This window comes from Leopardus geoffroyi, chromosome D3, assembly GCF_018350155.1.
Source record: "Leopardus geoffroyi isolate Oge1 chromosome D3, O.geoffroyi_Oge1_pat1.0, whole genome shotgun sequence".
Classification (NCBI taxonomy): Eukaryota; Metazoa; Chordata; class Mammalia; order Carnivora; family Felidae; genus Leopardus; species Leopardus geoffroyi.
In genome coordinates, this window is record NC_059339.1 from 2255768 (window position 1) to 2270204 (window position 14437).

At 57.7% G+C, this 14437-nt stretch overlaps 1 protein-coding gene and 1 long non-coding RNA gene across 2 annotated transcripts; both read right to left on the reverse strand.

Annotated features, from left to right (window-relative positions):
- Nucleotides 1-1972: 1972 nt before the first annotated feature.
- FZD10 (frizzled class receptor 10) lies at nt 1973-3812 on the reverse strand. The gene has a single exon (XM_045457850.1). It carries the CDS (start codon nt 3736-3738, stop codon nt 1993-1995), a length of 1746 nt encoding a protein of 581 aa, XP_045313806.1. The 5' UTR covers nt 3739-3812; the 3' UTR covers nt 1973-1992.
- A 3211-nt stretch (nt 3813-7023) lies between these two features.
- Nucleotides 7024-8183, reverse strand: LOC123587778. Its single transcript, XR_006707518.1, has 2 exons — nt 8034-8183; nt 7024-7904 (listed from the first exon to the last, which is right to left on the reverse strand). It is a non-coding gene; the product is annotated as an uncharacterized LOC123587778 (long non-coding RNA).
- Nucleotides 8184-14437: the final 6254 nt, after the last annotated feature.

Genomic DNA, 14437 nt, shown 5'->3' on the forward strand with positions numbered 1-14437 from the left:
ATTCGTAAACACCCTCTTCAAGAAACAGGCTGTCCTGACTCCAGGCTTCTGTCCGTCTTTAGTAAGCCCTTAACACACGTTCAAAATTCTTACGGGCTCTTTGTTCAACCGAGAGCTTGACTTCACCACGACCCCACGGATAGCGTGGTTTATTCTGCCGGTTTCCCACGGCAGTGGGTCTGGACTGTGCCCTTGGAAACTCCGGGTTAGGACCTGAGTGTAGCTGTGCCTCTGACTGCTGAACCTGGGCTGTGCCTCTGACTGCTGAACCTGGGCTCCCTTCAGGTATCACCTACGTCCCTCCCGCAGCCAACACAGGAGAAGAGTCAAGTTCACAGACATACAAAGCTGATTAACTTCTTCTTAACGACTTGCCCACCCTTAGCAGCTATTTTCTTCCTGTCCAGGTCTATAATCTGTTTCGTAAACATGGCCGAGACTTGCCACAAAGCCAGCACGCTTTGGACGGGTGCACAGAACCGTCTAGATACAACCTGATCCCAGCAAGCAACTGAACCCTACCCCGACCTGGTCCTCTTACTTGGGCTGGCCCCACGCCCCGGAGATATTACCGGAGGCTGGTCCGGGGCTCACCAGGGTACCCCCACTCTGCAGCCAAGTCACTCCCTGAGGAAGCGTCTCCAACCAGGCCCTCACATCCAGCCTTCCGCATTTCCTGCGTTAAGTCCACTGAAACTCGAGATTAAATTATTCTGCCAACCTTAGCATCCGCCCATCTGCCATGCCGTCCGGAGCACCGTAATCTCTAGGTAGAGAGGCACGCTCAGGATTTGCCCGAAAAGCCAACAGAGGGGAAGTTTTCTCTCGTCTCTCCACACTCGGGAGAGGGAAACGTCATGATGCACAAGGGACGGGCACCACACTAGAGAACAGATTTTATTTTTAATAAAAATAGTGGAGCGTGAAAAATACCCTGTATTACAAATATACACAAGCAGCACCACTCTTTTCCGGGTGTGGTAGAGAGGTTACACTAGACTTGTCTAGTGCTTCTGGATCTATTCATGGAAACCATTTGTTTAACAATAGAAAGAGTCAATAAACCCTTTGGGTACTTTTGAATGATCTTTCTCCCCTCCCCTCCCCTCCCCCCCCCCCCTTTCCACAAATCAGTCCAAACGTGTATAACATTGGCTTGGTTTCCATTAAAAAGCCACAAAATGTAACACTAGAGGGTTTCTGAGGGCTGGGCCTCCCCGTGCTTTTGTTGAGATTTCTTTTGTTGTCTCTCTGGAACAGCAAAATACTTGTTTGTCTTTTCGTTTTCAAGGAAAGAGGGAAGAAATGTATCGCACACTGTTTGCATTTGCAAATGTGGGGTTTGGTGAGATGGAGTCTATTTTAAGTGACTCCGAACCCACTGGAGTGTACTGAATTGTCAGGGCTCCCCTTTCTTCCTGTCTGCACAGAAACTGCTGTCCCATACACAGCCCTCCTGGGGGTGGGCCCCCGGGGATGGCTCCTTCCTGGACACCAGCTTCGCCTCCTTCCCTCCCTCCCTCCCTGTCCCCCTCCACGCCACCCAGCAGAAAGAAGTGCTTCAACTGACAGAGAAGTCATCCCTTCTGATTTGCAAATGGGTAGCAAAGCCAACCTCAACACAGCACCGTGTATTTACGGAAGGTTCTAAACAAAAGTTTTCTCCTGGAAGCTGAACCAACCACTTTACCACAAATTAGCTACACCAGGGGTTACTTAACCCCAAGGGGCTCTCCTTCTGCAAACAAAACAGAACAACAACAACAACAACAACAACAAACCTGTAAGCTCATATTTACTTTCAGTGTTATCACAGCATCCTGACTTTCAGGGCAAAAACTTTTTTCTTTCACTTTTATTTAAAAAACCAACCGAGCGAGCGACCGGTGGCTCTGACTGCCACTGTGTCCTGTCTGGGAAAAGTTTTCCACTCCAGCCTCCCCCCCCCCCCGCCCCCCCCACACCCCTCCCCCCCCCCCCCCACGAGCCAGTTCACACACAGGTGGGAGGCTGGTCAGGGATTTCGTATTTCCCCAGATGCGTCTTTTGGGGATGCTGGCCTTTTTTGTAAATCCCACTGTTGGTGATCACGCTGGCCGGTTTCCTCCTGCTCTTTGTCTTGAACCTGCGGCTGCAAACGTTCTGCCAGGACTGCAGGGTCTTGGACGTCCAGATCCACATACCGCTGGTGATACCCACCACCAGCAGCATGAAAATCTTCACCATGAAGATCTCCACGGCGGGGATGGAGGCGGCCATCAGGCAGTCCAGACTCTTGGTCTGGTTGTTCGTCTTGCACGTGTGCTGGGTGGCCAGAACCTTCCAGTACTCCATGTTGAGGCGCTCGTAGAAGTAACAGGCGATCACACAGGTGGCCGGCACCGTGTACAGCACCGAGAAGACCCCGATTCTCACCATGAGCTTCTCCAGTTTGTCCGTGTTCTCCCCGCCGGTCTTCATCACCCTCCTGATGTGGAAGAGCGCCACGAAGCCGGACAGAATGAAGGAAGTGCCCACCACGAGGTAGCAGGCCAGCGGGATGAGCACGAAGCCGGTGAGGGCGTTCACGTCCATGCTGCCCACGTAGCACACGCCGGTGAGCTCGTCCCCCGCCACCCGGCGCATCACCAGGATCAGGATGGTCTTCACGGCCGGGATGGCCCAGGCCGCCAGGTGGAAGTAGCTGCTGTTGGCTTCGATGGCCTCGTGGCCCCACTTTTTGCCCGCCGCCAGGAACCAGGTGAGCGTGAGGATCACCCACCACAGCGAGCTGGCCATGCCGAAGTAGTAGAGGACCAGGAAGACGAGGGTGCAGCCGGTGCTCTCCAGCCCCTCCTGGATGACGTAGAGCTGTCCGCCGTCGCGGTCGCAGGCGATGCTCTCCGCGCCGGCAAAGAGGCGGATGAGGTAGCCCACGGAGTAGACGCAGTAGCACATGGAGAGGAAGATGATGGGGCGCTCGGGGTACCGGAAGCGCGCCGGGTCGACGAGGAAGGTGAGCACGGTGAAGGCGCTGGAGAAAAAGCACAGCACGGCCCACACGGCCAGCCAGACCACGGCGAAGCGCTTGTCGCCGCGGCTCCAGTACACGTCCACGCCGGGCGCGCACAGCGGCGCGCACGCGGCGCTCTTCTCCACGTGGTGGAACTTGCCCGGGTTGTCACAGCCGGCGCGCCCCGGGCCCGCGTCCCGGAGCGGGTGCTCCTGCGCGCCGTGCGGCCGCTGCGGCCGGAAGAGCGGCGGGAACAGGCCGGAGCCCCGGGAGGGCTCGTCCGAGCCGTTGTTGGGCGCCTCCATGCACAGGTAGTTGGGGTCGTTCTTGTTGGGGAGCCTGCTGCAGTCCAGCGAGTCGGGCCACTTGAAGTTGAACTGCTCCATGATCGGGGAGCACTTGAGCCGGGCCTGCTCGCACATGACCCGGCAGGCGGGGATGGGGGTGGAGACTTGCTCGGTGCACATGGGCGCGTACAGCGAGCACAGGAAGAAGCGGAGGTGGCCGTGGCAGCCGTACTCCACCAGCGGCGCGAACTCGTGCAGCTGGATGGCGGCCTCGCGCTGGTTCTCGTGGCCCATCAGGTTGGGCATGCGGGTCATGTTGTAGCCGATGTCCTTGCACATCGGGATCTCGATGGCCTGGCACTTGCCGTCGCCCGGGCGCTCCGTGTCCATGGAGCTGATGGCGGCGCACGAACCCATCACCTGCAGGACCAGCCACAGGCGGGGGCCCGGCCGCGGCATGCTGGCGTCGGAGGTGCCCCGGCGGGGAGGTCGGCTCCCCTCAGCGCCGCCGCTGCCCGGCTCGGGCCGCGGGCCCCGGCTCCCCGTCCCCGCTCGGGCCCCCGCCCATGCCCGCTCGGCCGGCCCGAGCGCTGCGCTCCGCGCCCCCGGCCTCGGGCGAGGTGGGGGGGGGGGGGCCGCGGAGGGAGGGGAGGGGAGGGGTGGGGAGGGGACGGGGAGGGGACGCGGGAGAGACGGGCAAAGTTGGCCAACAGTACCGGGAAGCGCGACGGGCCCCGGGCTCCCGGCGGGCGGCGGCTCCCGGCCGCGGCAAACTTTGGGCTCTTCCGCGAGCGCGTCCGGGAGGCCGGCGGCGCGGGGCGCACGGTGGCCGGCCGGCTGGCGGCGCCTCCTCCCTCCCTCCCGCGCCGGCCTCGCCGGGCCCGGCCGCAGCTGCTCGGCGCCGCGCGTCCCGGGCGGAGAAGACGCGCAAAAGGCGAGGGGGGGCGGGGGGAGCGCGGCCGGGCGGCGACAGGCCCCGCCCCCCGGGCGCGCGCCCCGCCCCCGCCGCCGCTTTGCATGAGAAAGCCGGCCCGGCGCCCGCTCCCGCCGCCCCGCCGGCCGGACCCCCCGCCGGCCCGCCCGCCCGCCGCCCCCCACCCCGCCCCCCCGCGCGCCCCGCCCCCGCCCGGGGAAGCCCCGGGTGTCCCCTCCCCCCACCCGCCCCCCTGCGCCGCCGCGGGGCCCGGCTCGCCGAAGTTCGGAGACGGGGCCGGCGGAGCGGGCGGGTGGTCCGCGGCGGGGGGCCGGGGGGCGCATCTTCCCTCGCCCTGACGGTGGGCCCCGGGCGGGGGGCGCTTTCAAAGCGAGGTGGGATTTGCGTTTTACAGCCCTGGCCATAAAGTGGCCCCTTGGCTTGTAAACCTGCCCGCATCCTCCCGAGGCCCGGGAGTCACCAGGCCTGCGCTCCGGGCCGCGGCTCCGGGGAGGGGCTGCCTTTGAAATTTCAAAGGGAAGAGCTCGGGGCAGGGGGAGGGGCCGGGGGAATCCGGATTTTAGGGCCGCTCCTGCGAGGGCTCCGCGGGCCGGGCCGGGAGGGGGAGGGGGAGGGGCGGCAGCCTCCCGGGGCGCTTGCGACCCCCCCCCCCCGGGAAGCGGGGGCTTGGTTTGTGCGATGACCCCCCGTCGCCCCCGACGAAGCCGCGCAGTGTAGGGGCCTCGCGCCAGGCAGGGCTGCTGAGTTCTTCTAGGCGGCTGAGTTTATTTATTATAGGAAGTCATTCGCTCGTCGGGTATTTATATTATTTGGCGACTGATCTGCCCGGCCTGCGCCCTCCTGGGCCGCAGACCCGTAAGACGATGCGGCATTGGGGGTGGGAGGTCGCGCGGCGTGAGCTCGCGCGCGGAGGGTCCCCAACTCCCGCGGGAGGCGCGGTGGGGGGGGGGGGCGGCGCGCACGCCACTCACTTTCGATGAAAGTGGAGAAGAAGCGTCCCGGGCGGACGCCCCTGTCTCACCCCCTCATACAGGAGCCAGTTTGTGACAAGTCACTTGGGACACAGGGTCTGCCGCCCTGGGCGTGCGGGGGCGGGGGGGGGGCACCCACACCACTCCTGGCCTCCAGAAGAACTTGCAAAGCCCGTAGTGACCCTTAAATAAACAGCTCCCCTAGGAGGTGGCCGGGCGGGTCTCTCTCCTCTTAGACGCCCTCTAGGTCAGGATCTTTTTTAAGTTCCTCTGAGACTCCCAGGATCTCCTATAGAGGGGCAGTTGGATGACTGCGGCCAGAGGAGAGGTCGGAGGAGCGGACCTTCTTCCTCCGCCTTCCTTTCTGAGGTTTGACAGTGGAGAGGTGTGCGGTGTGGATCGCTGCGGCCCCCTCAGTCTCCCCGCCCTGCACTGGGCATTGGGGGAGCTGGATGCATCCCTCCAGGGGAAGGCGCTGCGGGTTTGCTGGCTATCTCTAGGAAGTGCTCCCGCGGGAGAGGCGACTGCAGGCACTCCTCCTCCCCGGGAAGCTTTTGGTAAGCTGTGGCAGAAGGGGGGGCCCTTCCTCTGAGAAGGCTCTTCGGAATACTGGCTTTTATTTAAAACAAGTGGTACTCTTTTACATCTGTAAGAAACTTGGAAGATGTCACATATCCACTTACCCACCCACCAGCCTATCCATCTGTCCACCCATCCAAACATTCATCCACCCATCCATGCGCCCATCATCCACGCACCCATTCACCACCTACCCAGCGTCCTCCCACCTGCCTATCCACCCATCCATCCATCCAGTAAACACCCAGAAGACTGAGGCTGAGGCTTGCCCAGGACCCCAGAACTAATAAGCAGATTTGTGCAGCCGGCCCTGAATCGCTACCCTGACTCTCGCTGTGGGGGTGTTGGAGGAGGCTGGAGGGAGGGAGATAGTGGAAAAGACACCTTCAACCGTGTCATTATTTCCCAAGTTAAAAAACAAAACAAAACAAAACAAAACAAAACAAAACAAAAACCCTGCTGTTTTAAAGGCTGCCATTCTTCTTATGATTTTGTGTTTGTTGTTGTTTGTTTAGTGACTTATTTTAAAACGTTTAAGTTAAAAAAAAAAATTCAGCGGGCATCCCTTGGCCTCTCCAGAATCTGCCTTGCCGAGGTCCTTCATTGGTCCCATTTTCTCTCCTTGCCTTTTTTGCTTCTCTCCCACAGAAACTCTGGACGCAAGGGAGAGCCCCAAACGCCAGGAGTGGGCGTGAGCTATTCGAGAAAGTGTGTCCTAATCGATCTTTTATGTGCCATTCTAATTCGGCCATGTTCAGACCCATTATTTTAGCTATAACCACTTCAGATGGCTTTCTTCCCTCGTTTTTATAAAAATGTCTGCACCAGGGCTCCGCTCTGCCCAGCTGAGACAGAAACCAACAAATAGACGTTATTATAGATGAGAAATGAACAGCTGTGAGATAACTCTGTAACTAATAAATGAAAAGGGCCTTTCGATGGCTCCAGCTGAAAAGATATTTTATTTTATTTTTTTCCTGTGTGTGGGATTTGAGATGTGTGATCGTTAGGAGCAGGGAGGTCCCCTGCTGCTCGGCCCTGGCTGGCAACCGGCCCCCCTCTGGCAAATGTTATGGAGAATTGGGAGGAATTTTATGGCTGTCTTTCCCCTCAGCTCTTTTTTCTTTTGTCTTCTTTGAAGAATGACTTTAGACATTTTATTTACATATTTAACCATGGATGAAAGCGGCGAAAGAAAGCATTTGGGGCTGTCGTGGGAATAGTGATATGTTTAAATTAATGGAAATCTTATTAGGCCTCTAAAATTTTGAGCAAAGGTTTTTAATGAAACTTTATAATTAAACATGATTTCAAATAACATGCAGGGACAAGGAATATAATTTTTTTTTTTTTTTTACCCCAACCACCTAAAAAAAGATATCCAAGAACTACTCTTCACACACGGGCTACCTTCGAGCTCTTGCAAAAATGTTCCCCCAGAAAAGTAGAAGGTTTTTGAAAGGGACTATTTCTGAAGTCAGGCAGTATCTTGAACGATACCTAAATATTTTCGGATGGAAGGGAATTGAAAGCGAGGCAGTGACATTCCATTCTAGCAAAGGCCAAAGTATAAAATACTTTGACACGGATGTTGCTAGAAATCAAAGTTGCATCTCTTATTATTATGTTATAGTCAGTGGAACTTTTAAGCGCTGTGCTCGGCTCTCTGAAATGAGATTAGAGAAAACCCATATAATCTCTTTAAGATTAAAGTACTGACACTTTCAGCAAGAGAAAGAAATTAAAGCATAGGCTTTGCACGGTACAGGCTAATTGCGAGAGTAGAGTTGTAGCGTGTCAGCCGAGCTCGTGAAAAGAAAGAGGAGAGCGTTGGGGAAGTTTCAGATAAAACGTGGCTCAGGTTGCCTCTCACTGCCTGTTCCCGGCTCTCGCGTGGACGGTCTCTCCCGGCACGTTCAGGTTTGGCGATCCCGTGAGACGAGGATTGTGGTCTTTCAACTTCCAGTGTCATCAACGTGTGTAATTTCACCAGGAACTTTTCCAAGGCTGCTTCCCAGCAAGGGGAAAACGTGGTCTCTTTGCTGATCATTGCCTGACGTGCAGAGAGGTCTCTGATACCAGTAGGCGCTATTTCCCTGACCTCATCCTGTGGTACATTTCTGCAGAAACTTATTACCAGACTTAAAAAAACAAAACAAAACAAAAAAAAAGGCAGTCAGGGAAAATTCTATTTTCTATCCCAACAGGCACCCTGGCCCCCCCATTTTTCTGCAAGGAAAATACCTTTCGTCCTCTGATGTGGTACTTACTAGGGAAAAACACACTGTCTGTGCCTCCGGAAGCAATGCGGCAAATTCAACAGGCACAAAAGTTTGCACTACACCTAAAAACGCTCCTTGTCAGATGCCGGTGGGGGTGCGGAGGGCAGAGCTCCCCAAAAGCACGCACGTCGTGAAGCAGATGACTGGCATGCACTGGGTTACTCCGATACAATTTAGGCAGTTATTTTAAGGCCACTTCTCCTGAAATGTGGTTTGAAATATTACCAAAGGTTCCACGGGGTGCACCAGTGTGAATTGCAAATCAGAGCATGCTTCTAATCTCCCTTTCAAGGGCCGGCTTTGGATCCCGGGCGTCTACGGGGCTCCCCACTGCTTCTGGCACAGGAGGGACCATTCAAGGAGCCAGCTCAGTCTCCTATTCCCACACTCCAAAAAACAACACCGCAGACAGACACCCTCCAACTAAATTAGATTAAACTCCTTGTTCTCCACAGCACATTAGTCTTTTCACTGCCCAAGGTTGATTATTCAGAGCCTCCTAATTTAAAGGTACAGTATTTCTTTTTCAACACAACAGCAGCAGCCACAAACATACTGGAAAAAAGGGACAAAGCCAGCCTTCGTGTAAGTGTTCCCAAATTACAAGGACATTATCTGTTTAAAATATAGGAAAGGCTTAGCACATGCCTGCTCTAAAACACAACCAAATTGACCCTTAACCTGTGACAGAACCGGCCCCTATAAGAAGGACTTAAACCCATTATTCTATATGGGACTGCCTTTTTCTTTTCTCTTTTCTTTTCTTTTTTTTTTTCTTCTAAAGAATTATATGAGAAAAAGAAACCTCAGAATTCCAGAAAAACGGAACAAAAGAGATTCTAGAATGTGCATGCGCGTGTTTTATTTTGTTCTGCGTTTTTATTCTGCACAGCTTTAAGGGACAGTCTGTTGGAAATGAATGCGTGTGATGAGTTCAAACTTCAGTTTTTGACCTAATTGTTTTGCTTCCCCCCTCCTTCCAGGCCCACCCCCCCTCCCCCCTCCCCCCTCCCCCCTCCCCCCTTGCCTCGTCTGTTTGGGATATATTGATTTAATTACCCACGTTCCCATCTGTTTGCTTTCTGATTCACCACCCCCCCCCCCAACCCCAGAGCATTTTCACTGCCTGTCCCGGGGAGCTGGGCCACCACCACATGGAGGCCCAGAAAGAGGTCAGCCCCTCCCCGGCCCCCAGGGCCGCTGCCCCCGCACAGGTGACAGAGGGAGATTAAACAGAGAAACCGTCCCTTGAGGGGCGGAGCCAGGACACCCTCAAAGCCTGGTCCTGCCTGAAAAAGAAGCAAGAACGAGCCACACTCCCACTTTGGACTTTGGTTGGCTGAGTCTGAAACCACATGGCCGAACGCACGGCGGCCCGAGGCCGCGGTGCTGAGCTGCGTGGGCTCTGGGTGCGAATCCCCTCCACCACCTTCTCCCACATGACCCAGGGAGCGGTCCCTTTGGTCTCGTGCCTCAGTTTTCTCAGCAGAAAAATGGGCTCTGGCAGGGCTCCAGGCTCCCAGGGCAGGGGGAGGATTATGTCACAACGCACGGGGAGCACGTAGAGAACCAGGCCGCCGTGCAGCAAGCATTCGGTTCACGGTGCAGCGCTCCAGCATCCACGGAAGGAGGGAGTGAAATCCAGAGCTGCCCAGGGTGTGACACTTGGGAGCGAGCGTCCGGGGAAAGCACAGTGTTAGGACTGAGGTGATACGAGCAGATGTTCCTGTAAGTGAATAATGAAAATGCTAGAAAATGCTAGAAGGAGCAGGAGCCAACAGGGCATCTGACGAGTGGCCAGCACTGGCTGAGCCTGTCCTGGGGGGTGACTCACTTACAGGCACCCCAAGCAGCCGGTCCAGGGGAGATGCCCATTTTAGAGATGAGGAACGGGAGCCTTTGGGCATCCAAGGAGCCTGGCCAAGGCCCCACGGCTGTCAGCAGTGGGCGGGGGGCTCCGGGCTCCCTCCACCACGGCCTCTCCACAGTAGGCTCTGTGGGTCAGCCCGAGCTTTCTGCTCGGCTGGGGACCCTCTTCTGGTGTCATGTCGGCAGCCAGGAGAAAGATAAGGGCCCGGATGGTGGCCTTTTCCCTTTCCCCTGCCTGAGACGCGTCGGCCACTGTCTTATCATCTTGACAAGTGTTTCCTTATCGCTTTCTTGTTCGCGTGCTTTGTTGCCTTTGAAGGGATCCTTTAGGGTCACCAGTGAGGAAAACGTGGAGGAAACACCATGTGGGAGGTACTAGCGCAGACTGGTTTATTCCTGTCCTGGGCTGTGTGGCCTCAGGCAAGTTGCTTAACCTCTCTGAGCTTCGCCATAAAATGAGGATAATGCCAAGTCCTCCTTTATCAGGTCTGGGGTAGGAGCCAGCGAGACAACTCAGAAAGCACTTACAGGTGTGTCTGGCACCGGGGTTTTAGCCGCGACGCTGAGGTCCGTCCGCTCTGTCCGGTCAGCTCTTCGACGTGTCTTGGCCCGCTAGATGGCCGACGGTTTCCTAAGAGCATCAGCCGCGAGCCTTTTTCTTTGCGCGGAACCGCTACCCTCGTGGCTTCCCTCGTCTTCCTCCAACGAAACCAGGAACGGGCAGCCGGCAAGCTGGGGGGCCCTCTGCCGCCTTGGGGGCCTCCTGAAGCGGCGGCCGCATCCTGGGCGCGGACCCTCTGCTGCTCCCACGGGCATGTCCAGCCACCACTGCCACTGAGCTCCCGGCAGGGGCTCCGGGTCCTCCGTGGGCCTCTCCCCCACTGTCCCGCGAAGACAGACCCCTGCGGCCTTGCGGACAGAGGTCAAGCTTTGGCCTCATATTTCACTGCAGGAAACAAAGTCACGTTCAAGCCATCCGTTTGCGTCCCTCGTCGTAAACGGCGGTTCACAGGAGTGAGCACGTTTTTGTCTAGGGTCCGGAAGAGGGCAGGACAGACGGTTTTGCTGTTCCTGCCTGCATTTCACTGTTTGCCACAAAGTAAGACTCGGGAAGGTCTTTGTTCCTGCTCTGGTAGCTGAGGCCACAGACCTCAGGGACGGACACTCTCCCTCCTTCGATGACGGTCAGGCTCTCTCTCTCTCTCTCTCTCTCTCTCTCTCCTTTTCCTTCCTTCCCTCCTTCTCCCTAACACGTATGTATTACTTATAAAATCTAGCCATATAAATACTCTAATTGTGAAGCTGCCTTTCTGAGCTTGACCTTGTGTGCGTCCCCAAGACCGAGAACTGGGCCCAGTTCATGTTTTCTCAGCAATCGAACAAATGACTTTTTCCTACGCTGCCGTCCTATGTGGAAGGTGGTGCTCTCTCCACGGCCGGGAGCCACGGGATGTGCTACTGACCCACTAACGCACCGAGAACGGACACATGAGGCTGGATTGGCCCCAAGGTCCCAGCCAAAAGAGGAGCCTTAGCCGTCCCCTGCCCTCAGGCCGTGGGGACGCGGGAGACCGGAGCATACGGCTGACTCCTGCTTACTCAACAGGTGTGCCAGCCTTTTAGGAAACTCCATTTAACTCCTTTCATCCTTCCACAACCTCATAAAGTCGGGGCTGCTGTGTCCATCCCCCCAAGTGACTGAAGTGTAAAGGGGGTTGAGTAATTTTTTCTTTTCTTTTTTTTTTTTTTTTTTTTGAGAAAAAGAGCACGATCAGGGAAGGGGCAGGGGCAGAGAGAGAGAGAGAGAGAGAGAGAGAGAATCCCAAGCAGGCTCCACACTGTCAGCATAGAGCCCACCGTGGGGCTCCCTCCCACGACCCTGAGATCACGAACTGAGCCGAAATCAAGAGTCGGGCACCCAACTGGCTGAGCCCCGGGGTGCCCCAGGGCTGAGTAACCTGAGCAAGCCGTGCAAGCATCCTGGGGTCCGCGGCCCCCGCTCCCCACCCCTCGGCCCCTTTCTCCTGTCCCCGGTGTCGACAGAGGAGCCAGGGGATGCCGGAGCAGGGAGGTGGCAGGAAAGAGAAGGGCGGGTGGTGTAGACTCTGCAGGGGGAAAGCTGGCAGGGCTCAGCTTGTGCCCCATGGACGCGCCCTGTGACTTACGACCGGCCGTGACATCGTGGGGAGTGACCGCAGGAGCCACTGGGCGAGGGTTGTGAGGCAGGCGGGGGGGGGGGGGGGTGCCCGGGGACTCTTCTGTGACAACGCAGTGACAAGTGGCAGCGATCTCTGTGGCCGTGCCGCCCGCTGTGTGTCACTGGGCCGGGCAACAGTCACAGCACCCAGGCGTCCCGGGGAAGGTGTGTGCGCAGGTGACCGACGGCTGCGGTCAGGAGGTCACCGCCCTCAGCAGTGCGGTCAGCCTGGTCCAGGGCGGGTGGCAGGGTGAACGATGTGAGGTTCCAGCGGGGAAGGACACTCAGCCCCCGCCGTCGTGTAAGCCAATTCCTTGCAATGAATCTCTTTATATACTTACAGGTTTGCTACTGTACGTTCTGGCTTCATGCCAGGCTCCTAACCCATGAGGCCCTGGGGCCAGAAGGACGGGGCTCCAGGCTCGGTCGTAGGAGGTATGAGTGGGGTAATCAGGGCCCCTCCAGCTGTGCGGACTCGGGTCCCGCACGGGACAGCCCCTCCCCCCCCCCCCCCCGAAACCACACGTCCCGGCGCCGGCCTCTGTGGAAGCGAGGGCTCCCTCTTCCAGGTTGCTCACAGACCCCCAAACCTGGTCCCCTGAATTGTGTGCCCTTGGGAGAACCCCTTTCCCTAGGGCCAGCGGCCACCTCGTGGACGGCCTTGGACGCAGAGCGTTGTGTCCTCAAAAGGTCGCCGAAAGGATTTACGTGACACGATGCATGGGAACGGCTCACGGCACCCTCCACGGTGGAATGTGTCGGAAGGCTGCATTTGCTAATCACTGCCAAGGTTAGGAGTCTTGTAAGGAAGTGACAAGACCCAGCTCCAACGGGCTTCAAGCAAAGAAGGTTCCTCTGTCTGGGATAGAAAGGATGGGGCTCAGGGCGGAGGCTGTGATTGGTGCAGACCAGCTGGGATGTGCCCTTTGGGCCCCAGGGAGGGGGGCGGGCTTCCGGGGGAGCTGGGTGTTGGCCAGCGAGGGAGGAGGAGAAAGGGTGGGGGCCAGGCGTCCATAGGGTCTGCTTTGGCCTCTGTCCCCCAGAGGCTGGTCAAGGCAGTAAACTCAGGGTGACAGCAGGTTAGCAGCCGATGCACTTTCCTCGGGGACAGTGCCCAGAAACCAGCGTCTGGTCACCGCACGGCTAGATGGTGAGCCGCTCGCCGGGGTCCAGTGGCTGCCGGAGGGTGGGGCTGACACCAGAGGAGTCTGCTTTTGGCTTGGTGACGCCCCCCCCGGGAGGGCACACAGGTAGCCCCTTCCCCTGTGTAAACACAGAGCTGCCAGGACAGACGCCTGGCCACTGAGATCCCACCGAGGACGACACTCGCTTCTTCCTATTTGGGCAGCTCGGACGCTTATCCGGGGGACCCAGGGAGCAGTCAGAGCCGGTCCACTTATGGCCTCAGGCCCCATGGAGGAAAAGGCATCATCGACAAACGCTTTTGATGTGGTGTATGAAGCCACGTGGTCACTATGCCTTGTGAAGTGTAGGTGCTTAGACCAACGCTCTGTAGAGCAGGGCATTTCAGACCCCGGTCCTAGCTTTGCAGGGACGTGGGGAATGTTTTCTGCCCCCTCCTCCTGCTCCTGGTAAGACCAGGTCTGTGCCATCCGACACGAGCAGTTACTGTAAAACACAGGGACGCACAAACCGTTGGCAGAGAGAAAAATCCACCTGCCTCCTGAGCAGAAAGGGCCGCCCCCCGCCCCCCCCCCCCCCCCCCCACGGAAGTCTCTGATTCCTTCCCGACCCGCTCTTAGAGGGCAACACAGACTCGACTCATGTCGGTTTGGCCCACACCGGGCGGTGTGTGATTTGACCTGCCTGCGTTTGGGGGGCAGATTTGCAGCCTTGCGTGACTTACGGTCATCGCACCGTGACGCGCTGGAGCCCTCTGGACGCCACCCTGTGTCCCACGTGACCTGCCTCTGTCCAGGCCAATTGGCGGGGGCCGGGAACTGGTGCGGAAGGCAGCCTCCGAGCAGGAGCCACAGACTCACTCAGCCACCGTTCCTTCGGCGCCTCAGCGGGTACACACGGAGCGCCTCCTCTGTGCCGGGCACCGAGTCAGGGATGCGGAGTCAGCCACGGACAAGGGAGAGAAGGCCCCTGCTCCCCATGGGGCAGATACTGTAGTGGGGCACACGCGATAGACAGAGGAGGTATCAAGATACGCTCGGAGCCTTCTGTGTGCCGTGAGGATGCTAAACGAGGGAAACCGGATGGAGACAGGACGGTCACTGCCTGCACCGCGGGGTGCTCAGCCGTGGCCCCACAGGTGCACGGGGACCCAGGCAAGTGCCTGGGCGCTGGGGCTCAGAGT

Excerpts from the sequence above, each read along its gene's own strand:
- FZD10 (XM_045457850.1), bottom strand. The coding sequence starts at position 3,738 with ATGCCGCGGCCGGGCCCCCGCCTGTGGCTGGTCCTGCAGGTGATGGGT.